This window comes from Paroedura picta, chromosome 4, assembly GCF_049243985.1.
Source record: "Paroedura picta isolate Pp20150507F chromosome 4, Ppicta_v3.0, whole genome shotgun sequence".
In the NCBI taxonomy this organism is placed as follows: domain Eukaryota; kingdom Metazoa; phylum Chordata; class Lepidosauria; order Squamata; family Gekkonidae; genus Paroedura; species Paroedura picta.
Genome location: NC_135372.1, coordinates 59,491,873 through 59,509,998, shown reverse-complemented (window position 1 = coordinate 59,509,998; position 18,126 = coordinate 59,491,873). Strand labels below are relative to the sequence as shown.

Below are 18,126 nucleotides of genomic sequence, written 5' to 3'. Positions count from 1 at the left end.
TAAGAGCTGAATATTACAAGAGCAGAAATAGGGTTGTCAGGTCCACTAGTCCACATAGGGGTCCCTTGTTTTCTGGACACTCCTCACCCTCCCCAACCAGAAAAACATTATGTTTTAATGCGACATGCTGATGTCACCCAGTAGTGATATTGGCACATCAGGTTCATTGGGGAGGAGGGTGACACACTGGTTTGGCTTGCAAGCATCACTTCTGGGTGATGTTGACATGTTGTGTCATTCCCAGGAAGCTCCCCCATCCCCCGCTGGCAGTACCAATGGACCTGTTAACCTTAAGGAGAAACCAGGCCTGTTCAAATTGCAGAGGAGGAACCAGGGTCACAAGCAAGTTCAGAAGCCAAAGCCAGTGACTATGCCAAATTGTTAGGCAGGAGCTGATAACCAGGAATCAGGATGGCAGGAAGGAAGACCAGCACACCAGACTAGAAGTAAGACCACTGACCAGACAGCCACCCTGTCTTCCTAAGGTCATTTACAGTGCTTCTTCTTGCTACATGGAACCCACCTGCGTATGTGCACAGGGTTTCTCCTTACAGCTTCTGAGACTAATCACGTTGGCAGTAGAGCTCACAATCTGACTCAAACATCCTTACATAAGGGAAAGTTTATGTTCTTTTATATTTTACTAGAAGAATAAGCCTGCAGTCAAGGCCGAGGCCCATCCTTTTATTTTATGTAAAGTTCCTAGTCACTTTTGTAAACATTACATTAATAGAAGTATGATTAATATTTTACAGCAGCCGGGCCAGAAAAGATGTGCTGACAGCATGCTGTCTGAAGAAGTAGCAAGGAAACAGGAAGTTGGAACATGGGTAAAACTAGGCTCTTTTTGAAGTGGGCTGAAAGCAGAGCTTCTCATAAAGCAAGGGATCCAGCAAGCAGATGCAGAGAGACAAGGTAACCCTTCTAAGAGGATCATTCTCTGTTATTGTTTGATTTGTGACTAATGTTTTGAAAACCCTACAAAATTTGACGGATGAAAATGTGGCTGAGCATCCTTACTCTCCTTCCAAGCCCTGATGCCCCTTTCCCTTTACACACTGCCAAAGGCTCTTCGGTGTAGGCCATCTTCATTGACTTTGCAATCCCCCACCTGCTGCCAATGGTGTTTGTGATGGTGCTTTAAAAGATATTAGAAAAAATATTTTTTTGCAAAATGGGAGGATGGTTTTCTTATCAAAAACACGTGACGAAAACAGGAGCTGTCCCTGATGAAAAGGAATCTTTGGGATATATGGCCTAGGTAGTTGTTCTGTGTGTTTATTTTCATGCTATCGAGTTGCAGCTAATGTATGGGGAACTCAGGGGGTTTTCTATTCAAGAAACTTTCAGAGGTGGTTGGCCACTGCCTGCCTCTGCGTAGCAACCCTGGTATTCTTTGGTAGTCTCCCATCCAACCCTGCAAAGCTTCCATGATCTAACAGGATCAGTCTACGCTGGACTATCCATGTCAGGGAAGTCTAGTTAGTAGGCTTTTTCTGGAATACAGTACCAAGTTATTTGTCTGAAAATGTTCACAGGCATTAGTGATAGCCACAAGCCATTAAAATATCACCACTAGGAACATTATTTCAATACAAAAAAAAATGATTACTGCATCAGTCCATAAAGCCAACAATGTGGAGCAGAATAATAATCAAATTTTTATTGTGTTGATGGAGATAAAATTGTGAACTCAAAAACTGTCTGTGGAAGAAAAATAAGACCCCCTCTCTACCACAAAAACAACCCACCAGAGCCTTGAAGCAGATCACTTCCAAAATGGTCTTTCAAAACCTAATTAAATGACTTAAGAAGCAAGCAAGATATACTATTCTGGAAAGTATTTCCCTCATAAATACTCAAGAGGTCCGTTTGCCTCCCAGCAGTAACATTTATTCACAAGCAATGAACAATCCAGAAAACTAAAGATGCATCAGAGTCCTCAACATGAAGCTTAAGCAATGGGGAGAGGGGGAGGGAATGAGAAGGCACTTATATAAACCCAAAACACAGGGACACATTGCAGCTTAGTAAGCTGCCAAGCACATAAAAGATTGGACAGGTCATTTCACTTGTGGCCATTTTGGAAAAAGATAGTTTATCTACAGCGTTTATGATCCCAGACCTGGCATATTTCTCTCCTTTGCTTGTTAAATTAAAAACAGCAGACCATGTGTAAATAGTGTTTCATAAAAGTGCCAAACTTGAAAACTAAAATGTATCTCCTTGCACAATGAATCTAGTCTGATATAGCACTGGAGGGAGAAAGAAAGTTGGGGCCACGGACTTCTCTACAAGACTGGCCTAAAGGAACGGTTCTACCAAATGTTGATGGGTTTGGTCTTCAATACAAGGCTATGCCTTGTATTGTAGTAACACAGTTTTCTGATTTAAATGTTGGTCTACAGGGAAAGCCACAGAGCAACAACAGAGTCTGTGCATTAGAGTCAATTAAAATCTTGCCACTGACTTCTACTGGATGTGGGCTGCCCCCTCTGTCTTTGATAGATCTGTCTGTCTGTCTGTCCTTTAGCTGGCAATTGGTACAGTAAGTTGTCCTCTCAGCCAATACATTGTTGTAGGTGCTGCTCCACTCTTGGTGATTGGTGGCAGTAGTTTTGGCCATATGGATAGTCAATTGCTGGTTTCTAAGGTCTTCCTCAATCTTTTTAAGCCATGTTTTCTTTGGCGCCAGTCACTGGATCTTCCATTCAATTGGGTGTTCTTACCAGAGGAGTTTATGAGGCAGTCTGCTGGAGTTCGTTCTGCAGACTTGGCCAAACCATTGCAGTCTGGCTTTTGGATTTGTTCTTTAATTTCCGGCTTATTGCCACACTTTGTCTGAATTGTCTCATTTTGATTATCTATCTATCTATCTAAAATAGATCTATAGTGTGGCCACATTCAGAATACTATGTACAGTTCTAGTCACCAGTTTCTCAAAAAGGACATTACAGAGCTGGAAAAAATACAGAGAAGAGCTACCAAGATGATTGAGGGGTTGGAGCATCTTCCCTGTGAAGAAAGGCTGAAGTATCTGGGACCTTTCAGTTTAGATGATTAAGGGAGGACATGATAGAGGTTCATAAATTACATATAAGAGTGAGGTGAAGAAGAAAAAAAATTCTACCTCTCCCAAAATACTAGAACTCAAAGTGGGTTAACACTAGTTTTAAGATAGACAAAAAGAAATTCTACTTTATGCAGAGAATGATTAAAATATGAAATTTGCTGCCAGAGGATATAGTGATGGCCCCAGGAATAAACAGCTGTAAAGGGAGATTAGATAGATTGAAGGAAGATAAGTCTATCAATAACTACTAGCCATGGTGAGTGAGGGGAACTAAGCCTCTGAGACAGGAAGTAACATCAGCCTTGGCCTCTATGCCCTTTTAATGGCCATCCAGAGGAAATGGTTGGCCACTATGTGATTACAGGATGCTGGACTAGAGGAACTATTGGTCTGACCCCATTCAGATGTGGTAAGTGGAACTTGTCTGAACTGCTCCAGCTCACAACTTCTATTCCTGAATTCTTGAAAGCAAACATGTTTTGTGGGAAATATATTCTGTCCAGATGCACTCTAATCTGCATTATTTTATGCTCCACCAATGAGGCCTGTAAAATAAACAAGTACCTAAATAAAGTGCTATGGCTGAGCCCTTCTGCCACTGACAAGATCTAAGGTGCCCATCTGTCGTTTACATAGATTTTACGAATGAGTTATGGCTATTCCGTTATAGCCCAATCTGAAACGAGGAAGCTTGGATGGAGCCTTTGGTAAGCCACACATTACTACTCTGTTAAGAACAGAAGATGATCCCTTTGTTTCAAGCAAACCTTCTTTTTATAGCTATCAACTTTTATACACTGAATGCTACAATAAAATGGAACATTCCACTTAGAAAGTTATCAATAAACACCGTGGGAGACACACGCTCAAGAGACTGGCTTGGTGGCTGTAAATGCCCAAATGACTGACAGCTTGTAAAACTCTGGCTACTGTGCAGGGAATACACACACCTGTCAAACAGCTGGACTTGTCTACCGGAGGAATTATGGTACATATGAAGTAGGGTAAAAATAAGGCCTTAAATGTTTTACTAAGAAATGAAGCAACTGCTGTTGGAAAAACAATTGCTGTCCTGATGTACTCATTAAAAATGGCAGTAAACTCTCATAGTTCTTTCATGCGATAAACTTTTCCACTGGAATATATTTGCACACGCCAGCACTGTTGTTTCACAGGTCAGCCTTTCACGTAAATTACATAGACCCAAGATGTTCCTCTTTTAAAAACAGTACACTTACTTCTGTACATATCAATTAAAAATCTCTAAATTGACTGATGAATTAGGAGTTTATATTACAATTAAATTACCTTCATCAATATTTCTGGTAAAAAAATCCAAGCTGATCTTCCTCCTAAGTATAAATTCTTCTAACAATATGAGATTCCAGCTGGCATGAATGAACTTTATTTGGTCACTTCTAATGTTTCTGTCCCAGCTTAGTGTAGTGGTTAGGAGCACTGACTTCTAATCTGGTGAGCCGGGTTTGATTCTCCACTGCTCCACATGCAGCCAGCTGGGTGACCTTGGGCTCACCAAAGCACTGGTAAAGCTGTTCTGACCAAGCAGTAATATCAGGGCTCTCTCAGCCTCACCTCCCTCACAGGGTGTCTGTTGTGGGGAGAGGAAAGGGAAGCTGAATGCAAGCTGCTTTGAGACTCCTTCTGGTAGAGAAAAGCAGCATTTAAGAATGAACCCTTCTTTTTCTTCTTTAGATGAAATATATTTGCTCCTAACATTCAATCTTGAAGTGATGTTCAGAGACATTTGAACAGATCTGTAGGATTGTTGTTTTCTAAAGTGGGAACAGCAATTACACTTGAATCTGGGGCACAGTGTTTGAGAGGGAGCTTTAAACTTTTCTTCTACATTATTTTCCTGAATTCAGACATACTCCCACCTAGCATTTATTTTGGTAGGAGGGGAATCAAAAAGCTGTTATTCCACCTTTAGTTACTTATTTTTTTAAATTATGAAACTCTGTTATTGGGCTATTGCTACTTTATAACCAAAAAACATGGAATACCTTCTGAATACTTTTTTATGCAACCTCAAATGCTCACTTAGTGACTGTCCACATATTACCATAGCATCTAATATGGCATGTATGCAATTCAATTCACTATGGCTAAATCCTAGATGAAATGTGGCAATATGCAGACAGATGATGCATCTTTTTCTAATGAAAGGAAGCAAGTTCACATCTGTTACTCCCTAAGAAAATCTTATCAATTGTTTCAGAGAAAATAATGAAGTTTCCAGTCTTCAAAAAACTGGATAACACTGGGGGGGGGGGGGGGGGCAAAGTTGCTTATAGTAATGCAGTCCCCCAAGATGCAATATACCTTTTAATTCAAGGGATTTCTCCCATGTTAGCTCCGGTTTATTTTGCAGTTCCACTGTAGAAAGCCCATGAGGATTTTCCTTCCAAAAAAAAGTCAGAGCAATAAAGGAAATGTTTATTTTTATTGTTTCATTTCCATGCCAATCATCACCATGGTTTTGTATGACTCAGAACTGAGATACACAGAATCTTTATCGGGACTGATTATCAAGTGGGACAAAAAGACTAAACTAAACAAAAAACAACATCATTACTCTCCATTTCCACCAAATCCTGTTGTAACAGCTGTGATAATATGTGGTGTGCATAAAAAGGCTTACAGGACCTTATTCACACTTTTTAATCCTTTGTAGTACCCCCAGTGGGCTAAAATTCCAAATGCTTATTATTTACTATATATATTAACAAATGAGAACTCAGAACATTGGGCAGCTACCTCAAAGTCTTAATCTGAGGAAACATTGCAAATTGTAGCTAAGAGATCTGGAGCCCAAACCCAGAATCTCATAGTCTCGGGCTGAGGGCACATCGCTTTGTGGTCCCATAGTAACGCAGACCATGCCATTATTTAAAAAAAAAATTCAATCCAGAAATGGAAAGGGGAGGGCAGATACAAGGGTGGGCAAAAGGCTACCGAGACTGTTGCGCATTTCTCCCCTCAGTCAGGCTTGCCCATTTGACCCCGATTTGCTGCGTAACAAGACAGGGAAATCAGTTTTTCGCAACTTCCCTCAGGGAGAAAACCGGATGAAAACTCGCACCAACTCCTACACAGCCACGGATTGCTGCCAACATCATGTGCAAGCAGCACTAAAACCCGCAAGCAATGAGAGGCTGTGCAGGGACAAATTCCTCATGCAGAAATGGTGAGAGAGTAGTAGAATGCCTACACATTTCATGCCATTTGGATGTAGATAAGCAGGTCCAGCAAGAAAAGAAAGGAGCAAAGTTCTTCCACTGAAATCAATGGAAATCAAAAATGGAGCACTAACTGGCAAATAATAGAACGAATGAGAAGTGAAACACATCAAAAATTAATGCAAAAACTAAATGCAATAACTGTTTTGCATTCACACTTCTTCTTGCACCCAGAACATATTGTGCGGCACAGACCTGAGATTAGAAGGCTAGACAAAAACCTCAATTGTTTCAATTTTCATTCCTTTCATTTCAGTCAGATCATCATCAAGGTCAAAAGAGCCACGTGTCACACACGTCTTCAGATATGCTTATCATTCTGCTGCGGCCAGTGGAAAGGGGAGGGCTGACAATCCCCCTCCCACTGCAGACTCTGTCTCACCTTCTACACTGTTCCTGAGGGTTCTCTGTCTCCTGGGAGATTCAGTGGGATGCAAAGAGAGACAGAAGGTAAGAAATTTGTGTTATGCCAGTGAAAGTAACATTATAAGCCAAGTCCATATCTTATAGGCATATCTGCTGCAAAGAAGACCATGAAAAACATCCAAGCATCATGTGGTGTTAACAAAACAAATTGGACATTACTGAATGCCTTTACTGGGAGTTCATCCATGGAGAATATCTCAGGAAATGTCATTCTCCAAAGGGTATTATTTTCCATGTAACTGGTTAAAGTAAACCAATGCATAACAAAGTTTACTACCCAGACATGCCTGCCCTGTGGTTGGTCATCTTTTCCACAATGAGGCCATTTCAAATTAAAACAAGTCATTCATCCACAATCCAGTTCCTTGCCACATCATCTCAATTTGGTCACCTCCCTGTGGACCTGTCCTAGAATGCATACTTTTGTGTCAGAAGGAAAACCAAGGCAGCTATGGCCATTAGTAAATGAAGTCAGATACATGCTATTCTCCAGAATCATTTTTCGAATACCATTTATAGGCAACTGAGGCAGAATGCAGTTTATGTTCAGAAAGTGCTATCACACAGCAAATCAATCAGTAGAGGTCCTTTACTCTATTTGTAGATCCTTTTTCAGATCCTGTAGACATATGCATACTGCAGCCCTTTATGTACATTAATAGTCCTGTCATGAACAAGAAAAAAACAGATCCATCTGTATGGTATTCCCTCCATTATCTGGCATTTAAAGGCCCTAGCTAGATTGGAGATCTGCTCCTAGAATTTCAGTCTGACAGCAGGTTGTGGCCATTCACAGCCCAGGTGTGACATCTTAAGCTGGCAGACATTGCTATGTGAAGGAAACAATCTGGAACTCAAGGGCAGGTGCCTTCTGTCTTTTCTTTTCATCTTATAGCAGTAGCAGGTGATCAGGCCATTTCTGTCAGTTCTTCTTACCTTTAAAAATATTTTAATATTCTGCACATGCTTTCGCATGACAGTTTGAGTTTCATTGCTTTATAATGTCCAGGTTTTCAAAAAATTCCACGTCTATGACTGTATGGATTCTTTTAAACATAAGAATGCTACTGTATAGGGATGTGCCATGTAATTAAAACCACCACTATCTAAAACTCTTATTGGGCTATGCATTGTAATGGTCAATTACAAACCCACTTACTATCAACACCTGCTTTTCAGTGTCTGCATTAAACAGCTGAATCTCTTCAGATGAGGCCAATTCAAGTAACTTTCTCCATTTCCAGTCTTTAAAACAAGAATTCAGCATGGACAGAATCCACCAGCTGTTTTGAACTGAATGTGCTCTAGGAGTTGCTTATCTTTGCTTGATTTAAAGTACGTACCCTCAAAAAATACAGTCTACAGAAGTTAAAAGTATGAGCTTGTATGCAGCATGATCCTATATGCAGTATCCTAAAAATAGTTATTAACTAGTATCACCCAAAACGCTTGATGATCCTGCGATTTAGAAAAGGAAAACATGGCTTTTTTTCCCCAACTCATGGCTAAAGACAATAAGCTGGAAATCAAGAAGAAAAGTTTAGCTTCTTTCCATATCTAGGCTAAACAAAGGTTTAATAATAAAATACTCCTGTACTATTATTTTCTGTGTTATTCTGTAATACTATTTCTTCCTTTGTACAGTTGATATAAAACAGAAACTACTTGCTCAATATTCTAGGATTCTTAAAAGTCATGGATAGTGGTTAGGAGGATGTTGTTACTGAAAGGTCATGTGAACCATGAATCAATAAATAAACCTGCAATGGTAGCTTACGTTTTACTGGTCCTAGAGGATTTTGTGGGGGGGTTTGCTAGAAACAATTGTTTTGTTGCTTGTTGGGAAACAGAAGGTAAGAGGGATAATCCCCTTGAGAACTTGGGTCCTCAGCCAGAAGAAGACAAAGACTAAGAAATGTTTTGTATGTCGCCCTTCCCTGACCAGCTCACTACAAAGAATGGAAAGCCTGTAGCTCTTCAAAAACACGAACTAACCAAGATGCTCCTTTAAATGAAAAAAATAATAATTCAACTAGTCATTCATTTACCATTTTAAATTTTGCAAGTCACTGAAACGATGACAAAAAGGTTCCCAGTCTTATTTCGGATCTTACCAGGGCAATTAACTTTGGGTGACATAACAGCAAATTGGCCTCAACACCTTTTATCAAAGGTTGCCATTTGCAGTCATTCAAAATCCTTGAACTACGAAACCACAATAAATGCACACAGTTCCACCTACCTGCTGATGTCAAATACCACAGGACCAAAGCAAATATAGGAAATATATAAATTGAAGGCATTTTTGCAACGCTGGGATTCTCAGATCAGCTTCTTCAGCTGTTCTTTATGCCAATGTCTGTCCTCTGAAAAGGTGCTATTGTAGATCTTCAAAACAGTGTCTCTCACACCCGTCAGCACCTGCACAGAGAAGCAAATAATTCTTTGAGTAACCTGGTCCTAACTTTTTTTTTTAATTATGCTATCAAACATAAAACTTTTTTTTCAATGAAACCTTATTGACAAATAATCTAAAAAAAGAAAAAGTGGTATTATAGTCACAAGTTTAAATCCCTCTAGCTTGTCCTTCCAGCTGTTACTCGTTGCTATTCCTGTCCAAAACGTCTGCAGCAGTCATTGGAGATAAGCACTGAAAGCGTGCTGAGGTCTGGAAGTTGCCTCTGACAGCAGAATTGCCTTTGTCCCCCTCCGGGTTCTGAAAATGTCCTTCAAATGCCTGCATCCTTATCAGCAACACTATCATTCTTGTAAAATGAATCTGGTAAAATGTTGAAAGGCTTTTCAGTAATTTCTAGAGCAAAGTGGAAAGCCCATAAAAAAGATACAAGGACAGAAGTGGCCCATTAAAAATTATAACCTGTGCACAATGCTTTAAAAAAGAGTTTAAAACAACAATGTGTATTCAACCATCTGTGGACTGTGGGTGGGGGGAGGTCTTTCCTACTTCCTCCTTCTGCTGCTGCACACTTAGCCCACCCCCATTGTTCTTGGGGGTGGGCCAATAATCCCTCAGAACAACACGGGGAACAAAATATGGGTTCACAGCAGAAGGGGAGAATATGTAGAAACCATTGCCTCATCTTCCGCAAACAGAAATTCCACTCCATAGGAACTTCATGTTGGATACATACCAACATTTTAGACAGCAATGCTGCAGTTGTGCTACATATAATGCAATCCTAAACACAGTATAGCTACTTTGCTGACAGCAGCCCCACTCAAATGAGATACTATTCAAATGCAAAGTCCCCACGTCAGACCTTTTGCCTCAGGACATCATATGTCAATGAAATTTATCAAGCTCAATGGAAATGGCATTTAAATACACATCCAAAATAGCAACCTACATCCCCAGTGCAAAATTCTGATTCTTATGTTCTGAAGAGAATACATTTCTAAAAGTCATTGTTAAGACAGAATTATCTGACTAGTCCTTGAAAGGAGAACCCACTCACTATTTCTCAGGGCCCAGTACGAATGTACAAGTCCCAAATTATTGTATAATCTCATACAAAAACTCAGGATGCTATCTGACTTCTCAAATCACATTGTAGTGGGGTTTGCAGATGATGCAGGGCCTTTCTGGACTCTCAGGCCCCAATCCATGTAGCTATTCTACTCCCACAACACATAGCCCCGTGTTTTTTAGTCCTCTGGGAGTTCAAGAGCCTCAATTAGGTGTGTGCATTCTGTTTTGACTACCAGGACAGCTGACCAGAATAAAAGCTGTTTTTTTATCCCAACCTTTATTTGGGCATATTCAGCTATACCGATCAACTGTCCATTTGGGTCCCCACCCCCTTCCAAACAGAGGGAAACAAAATGGATCAGATCACTGAAATGGCTTGCAGCCATTCCCACCTTACAGCAGGGGAGGGGCACTCCAAGTTATGCAACTTCCTGGTTTTGAGAGAAGGCTGACATTGAGGCAGTTAAAGTGATTTCAGTCCCTTTAAAAGCCTCTGGAGTCAGAAAATTAAGCTTTCCCAATTATTTCCAAATCTGAATACCACATTGGTATAGGATTTGGGAATATTAATTTTTCCGATATTTTTCAGGTTCAATGTACCCCAAAAATACCATTTTTAATGTACACTCCTAGCCCCAATAACGTCTTGTGGAATCCCAACCTCTTCTCCCTACCACACCGCCATTACAAATAAACGTACTACTCATTTTCGTTTATTTAAAAATTACAAAATTCAACCTTTGGGGTGGAAGGTTGTAAAGTTACGTGAAACCCCATAAAAGCAAGTTTTATAGGCCTTGACTATTGTCATCATCATCATTTTAAATAATTCTGCATCAAGGGAGAAATGTCTATTGTAGCTTGCAGTCTCCTGAAACTTAGGGGCTGCATCAACGAAACATAGCAGGGCACTTCTTATTTCTGAAATCACTCCTCCCTGCCACACAGCCGCATCAAACGCTCAAACACGTGGAAAGCTTTACAAGCCAGGGAGATCTGCTTTCAAGCAAGCCTTCCCCCTGACGTGTTAGTTGACGATTCCAAATTCTCTTTCCTACACACTCATATCCAAATTAAAACCATAGCTCTGCATGTATTCTGTAGCCCAACGTTTTGCTATTGACTTTGGAACAAAATAACATGTTCTTTACCATCCATTCCAATGAGTAACCACAGAGTTACTGGAAGTTCATGTATGGGTTTCCAAAAAGTAAAACATGTCAACCACATGTGGCAAGATATTTGTTTTGTAAAAATCAAATTCTCTTCCAGGATTGAAGAGTACAGTTATTCTGCTAATCGAATCTGTGACCATATTTCACAAATGCACGCACAAAAGTTAATGTATTACCATGAATTTATGGTGTGGTTTTGAAATGGGTGTCCCATCTGAATTGGAATCAAGTAATATATTAAGCAGGTGAAAAACTGCATTTTAAAAGGAGGCATATTCCTTTTCTTCTTGAAATAGTCATCAGGTACTTATTTAAGGAAGAGATTTGTGGTAGGACCGTGGATTGAAGGTTTTCTTTTTGTGGAAAACATTTACAGTGCACACTATAGTATTACACTGACACTTCCCCATATCCCCACTCCCCATTGAGCCGTATCATGCTTCAAGACAACTCCTGTGACACCATAAGACACAGAAGAAGGGTTGCCAATCTCTAGGTCATGGTTAGAGATCTCCTGTTATTACAATGTTATTAAATAATTTCAACCTGGAGCAAAATGGCTGTTTCAGAAGGTGGGCGCTGTAGCTTTAAACCCCCACTGAAGTCCCTCCCCTTTCCAAAAAATCTCCAGGTATTTTCTCTACATGGCGCTTGCTCTCCTACCCAGAAGCCACACATCTCCTTTTGAGAGCGTTGCACCTGATTGTGGCCCAACCACACTGAACATTTTTCCTGGGTACATCCCTGCACTGAATCTGCAGGTGTGTTTTAAGAATCCATGTTTCCCAGGTATCCAAGAGTCTGCTTTGGATCAGAACTACAGCATGAAGGAAGATGGCATTTATGGCATTTTCCCCAATCTGAAATAGCTTAGGGCAGTCAACTATTTGCCTTATTAGAGGCTACACCTGTTTTGTGGGGGTTACGTGTAAGTTTCCTCAACTGATTAAATGGAACCCCTGGGGCAATTTCAGGTTGGGGAAATGGCAGAGGGAATAAGGGTCAATATCTTGCAATGCTTGGTTGCTTTACGTGAAGAGGAAAGCAATAGTCATGGGCTAGGGCTATTAAAATTAGACAAGGCAAGGATGGACATGCAGAACAGGAATTTGGGGGCTATGGTGCCCTGATTAATGAAAGCCCTTGCAGGACTCCTACCTTGATATTTCTTCGGGTATTTTTGTATTTTATATCAGACGCCATTCAGAACAGGGGTAGTTTTTAAAAAATCCAATGCTGTTGTTGAAAAGAGTAAAGAGATATTGCTTTGGGCACATCTGATAACATAATCCTGGCACTGTTGAGGAAAAAGGTAGACCATCCCCTTGTCCTACTGCATTCCTGCCCACCCGCCTACACAGCTATTCCTCCGTATGGATACCACAATTACAAGAATGATCTTTGTCAATATCAGAAAAGGCTGCAAGAATGGAGGTGAGTTGGGAAAACTCTATGGCAGTGGTTCTCAACCTGGGGGTCAGGACCCCTTTGGGGGTCAAATGACCCTTTCACAGGGATCGCAGCAGGGCGAGGGGGGGGAACCACCACTGTTGCCACTCCTCCTGCAGGCGTCCGTACTCAGCCGCCAACCACTCCAGCAGCACCCCCGGAAAAAAAATAATGCATATACAATCATGAACAATGGAACTTCACGCCATTGGTCAGTTGCAGTTTAATTTCTGTGAAAGAACACTTGCATCACAACAACAAGAGGAACTGTATTAAAGGGTCGTGGCATTCGGAAGGTTGGGAACCACTGCTCTATGGTGTCTTCTACACAGACCAATATTAGAAGTAAACCAAATTCATATTATGAGCCTATCTGAATCTATATTATTAGCCTGTTATTTTCAAATTTTGCAGCACTACTCTTTAAAGGAAAAGCTGCAACAACATGGAAAGCTGACTTTGATTAGCATGGCCACACTGAGGCACAATGGGTAAACGTCTACTTAAGTCCACGCGTGGCCATGATCCAAATTGGGACCCCATGTGACTGTAACTGAGTTTTAAAACAGAGAACATTCCATTATAGATTTTCAACCATCCTGTTCTTTTAGATTCCTATACGTTGTGATATTGCTGTCATGGATTGGGGCCCATTTCATCAGACACACAAAGGCCCTCATAATGCAGCATGGCAAAACAACAAGAGAAACCACTTAGAAACCTCCAAGATGAATTACCAGAGCAACCAGCAAAGTTTCTTCTACAATGCAAATGCCAGATATCATACATACTATAGGGTATGAATAAGCATTCTGAAACCCCTAAGCGGACACTCATGACCATTTCACAAACAATGAACAGAGGAAAAATAAGAACCAAGAATTACTAGATAACAGAAGTGCCAAACAGAACATCCTGAATAGGAAAATTGTAACTGTTGGTTAGATCATTCTTTCCTTAAGGTCAATGTATAATCCAGCAATGGCATACTCTGTATAGAACAAAGGCTTCCTGAAGGATTGTACCCAAATGGGGTCATGGGAGATCAAGCTATTCTGACTCTCAGTATCAAAGGGCACAACCCTTCCAATGGTTGGCATCAATGGAGCCTTTACTCATATGTTTAGGACTGTCCCCTAAATCAGTCTTTAGTTGCATGTGAAAGAGTGAGTCTTTCTGGGTTATGCAGCTCTCATACGAAAGGCCTGCTAGCCACTTCCATTTCTAACCTGTTCAGACATAATCACAGCACAGTAATTCCATCCAAAGACTTCCAGCTTCTCATAAAATCTGAGAGCCACTAAAAATCCAGGCACAAAGGTAGAAAGGGAGGAATTATACCCTTTCTAATTTCAGAGCTATAACCACAACGCTTCAATGTTATGAAGATTCTATGAAATTAAATCCCATTGTGATAATGCTTGAGCTTACATGCAACTTATGGAGGAGCGAAGTATAAATCAAGCTATTAAAATCCCCAGCTACAAGTATTCTCAAAGTAAAACTGCGCGATGCTGAAAGCCCATCCTATGTGTCTGCAGCTAACTGCTGCAGTTGCAGCTCAAAATATGTGGAAAGGTAGCCAAACTACTTTTGGATGCCATCAAGCTAAAGCATTAAATAGCTGGCAACATTCTGGTCTTGTAAGGCAGGGGGTCTGCAACCTTTGACAGTTAAAAAGCCAAGCAACATCAACATTCAGAGCAAGAGATCAACAAAGGGCCAGCACACAAAAACCCCTTTACGCTACTGATAATCAATACATTTGAAGTTTCTACAGCCCAAATACTGGCCATTGAGGGGAGGTTTATTAGGAAATGGCACACATAAGCTCTGACAGTAAGTAACAAATATACACAAGAACAACCTGCACTTAGCGCACTGGATTCACACTTGGGTTATTAGCAACTGTGCACGTGTACAACTTCCCTTTTGGTAAAGGATTTCGAAGAAGCCCTTTCATTCCATAAAAAATCTTAAATTCCACAAAAATCTCTTCCAACATGACTAAGCTTCAAGATTTTTAAAAGCCACATTCAGCTCGGGATCCATTGGTTGCAGACCTCTGTCATAAGGCTCCTTTTATCCTTCCACCCCCACCCCAATTTTCTTCCTTTAGTACTTAAGTTCTTCAAAATTTTCTAAGGCCTGAAAGAACAATAAAGACACTTTAGATCAAACACTGACTGGAGCATTTATTTTGTCCTTTCTAGCAAGTATCAGGCAAAGCAGATCCTTGATGTCAGGTTTTCTGCACCTTACTTTCCCCAGAGATCACCATCTGTTTCTTGTATTATCTCTCTTGCTTTTGTTTCTTTTCCTGCTTTGTTTTCCATTTTGTTCCATTCTATCATCCTCCCTGTCAAAACTTTTCTTTATGGCATGAAAAATGGCTTCCTATTCCTTATCACAGCTCAGTTCCTCCGGTTCCTTTCCTTCAATATTCCTAACCTTCACCCTCAGCAGAGAGAATATCATTACACAAGGCTCTCTTGAGTCTGCCAGCATCACGCACAGGCTGTAAGGGCTTCGAATCAACAGTGCGAACCAGCTTCCCAGGAGCAGGTACACTGAAGTTCTTAATTCTTACCTGTGGGACAGTTTTGGCTTCTGGTTCTGAATCAATGCTTTAGATGTTATAATTACGCACACTAGGAGCCTACCAACCACAGACATTTTTAAAAAATCCAGCAGTCAGATCATGTAAACTGGATCTGTATTCAAATGGTTAATATGTGCATTACCCTTGGTCACACAACATGGTGACCGCAGTTATCAGAAGAGGCCATATATACAGTTTGTTGGCTTTTTGTACACACACTAGTGTTTCCTGAAAAGGGCTGTTGTTGCTTTTAATTTACAACTGTCTGTCATGAATGACTGAGACAACATCATCTTTTGCTTTCAATCTCTTCCCTGCCATGGATTTAAAAATTATTTCTTGTTCAAGGTGGTCATGGAGGGAGCCAGCTTGGTGTTACTGGGAGCCAGCTTGGTGTAGTGGTTAAGAGCGGCGGTTTCGAACCTGGCATGCCAGGTTTGATTCACCATTTCTCCACATGTAGCCAGCCTGAGCTTGACACAGTCCTGATAGTTCTGTTCTTACAGAATTCTGTCAGAGTTCTCTCAGCCCCACCAACCTCACAGTGTGTCTGTTGTGTGGCCTATTTATAGAAGTCTTACATCTAAAAGCCTGCCAGGAACTAAAGAATATGTGATTTAGCTTCTCAAATCATTAAAGCACCATATGCCTCCCGGGAGCCATTTTGAATTTCTGATGTTTCAACCTGCAAACCCACCTTTTGAAGTTGCAAATCAAGCAGTCATTCGAGGCAGACAGAGAGGCCTTTAATGGCATTAAGAACCAGGAAAGCATGTAGGTACAGTCATTAAAAAACAAACAAACACCATTTCCTCACCTTCCCAGAAGACGTACACAGTTTTCAATATTATTTGTGCATCAATAAACTGGCATGATATATGTAAAAATACCGCATAAATCTGTACATCTGTACACAATACAAAAGAATCTACAAGGATTAACACTGAAAAACAAAGAACTGCGACAGTTCGCAGAAGAAAAGGGGAGGAAGCAAATGCCGGAAGAATTAAGACAAGGCACTTTTGCTTCTTTCTAGCAACTGATCCAAAATTTCTCCGCCTCCAGATTTTAGCCTCTGTTCCATTACTAAGAGGCAGCAGTCCTAACCCAGTATGGGAATTTAATGTGGGGACTCTGGATTATTCCAAGAGTGCTAGTGGATTTGCCTACCTCTCCATAAAATACAGGTGTCAGTCATCTTTAAAATAAAATAATCAGTTTATTTTTAAAAATAATCTGCAGAGAGAGCGAGAGAGTGAGAGAGAGAGAGAAATCTTAAACTACATCCCATACCAACACAATTATTAGGCAGAGTAATATTTCTCAGGGTACTTCCCGTTGGATTTTGCTTATATCCTAGACAGGAAATAGAATAATGGCACTGTAAACACTACTGCCAAGTGAGTAATAATAATCTTTCCAGGACTGGCACAAGCCACTCGGAACCCAAACAGTAACAAGTTCAGAAATTCTGAGGGGACAGATGGTACTTTGGGGGGGGTGGGGGGGACTAAAGTCATCATTTTTAGGGAGTTAAAATAGGACATTGTTGCTTTCAGTAATGGGACATTTCCGCAAAAGGCTGTGGGAACTGGACGAGTGCCAACATAAGATGTTTTATGCCATACACAGTTGTGCTCCCCCCACCATCTCCACACAACTACCAGAGCTTTCAGCAAGGTTCTTTTTAGACTTAATATATCACTGAGCATGCCACTAAATTACAGGAAGCCACAAAATATACATAATTACAACCTGACAAGGATCAAGGCTTTCACTTTTTCCTGCTTAAAGCAAGCCCCAATTGGTCCTGTTCTGCAATGCATATTTTGTAACTCATTCGATACACCTGGCTGAGAACAGTTTAAATAACAGCAGGTAGGAGGCCAATCAGGGATGTTCTTAACCTCTCCCTGTCTATCGGGGAGTTCCCTGAGGTGCTGAAGGGGGCAGTGGTGGGTCCCTTGCTGAAGAAATCATCGTCTGATCCAGGGGACCCATCCAACTATCAAACAGTCACATATTTGGTGTTTCTGGGTAAGGTGGTTGAGAAGACCGCTATGGATCAACTCTTGGCATTCTTGGAGGAAGCTTTGGCACTTGATCCATACCAGTCACACCACAAGGTGGAGACAGTGCTGGTCATCTTTGATGGATGATCTCTGGCGCCAGTTGGATAGCAGTGGTTCGGCCATTCTCGTTATGTTAGATCTGTCAGCCATATTTGATGTGGTCGAACATGAGCACTTGGCCCACTGCCTTGCTGGAACCAGGGTTCATGGGACAGCCCTCCAGTGGCTGCTCTCCTTCCTACGGAACCAGACACAGAGGGTAGCAGTGGGGGAAGAGTTGTCACGCCCCTTTCAACTTCCTTGTGGGGTTCCTCAGGGGATGGTCGTCTCTCCCATGCTTTTTAACATCTTTATGCACTCTCTGGCCCCAACTGGTGTGGGGCTTTGGGATGGGTTGTCTTCAGTATGCAGATGACACCCAGCTCTATCACCTCATGGACAGCGGCCCAGACTCCCCCCACATACATTTGCCAGCTGTTTGGAAGCCAAAGCTGGATGGCTCAGCAGAGTCACCTGAAACTCAACCCCTCCAAGACAGAGGTCCTGTGGCTAGGAAGGAGAGGAAGCATGTCTACCCGA

The 18,126-nt window shown here is 41.2% G+C and overlaps 1 protein-coding gene across 4 annotated transcripts in view; it reads right to left on the bottom strand.

Annotated features, from left to right (window-relative positions):
* The window catches only part of TGFBR3 (transforming growth factor beta receptor 3), a 167,339-nt gene that overhangs the window by 133,408 nt on the left and 15,805 nt on the right, over positions 1–18,126 (bottom strand). For all 4 annotated transcript variants that reach the window (XM_077333035.1, XM_077333036.1, XM_077333032.1 and 1 more), the window contains exon 2: positions 9,002–9,180. In XM_077333035.1, the coding sequence (XP_077189150.1) occupies positions 9,002–9,062 (61 nt within the window). In that variant the 5' untranslated portion in view covers positions 9,063–9,180. The remainder of the gene's footprint in view (positions 1–9,001; positions 9,181–18,126) is intronic.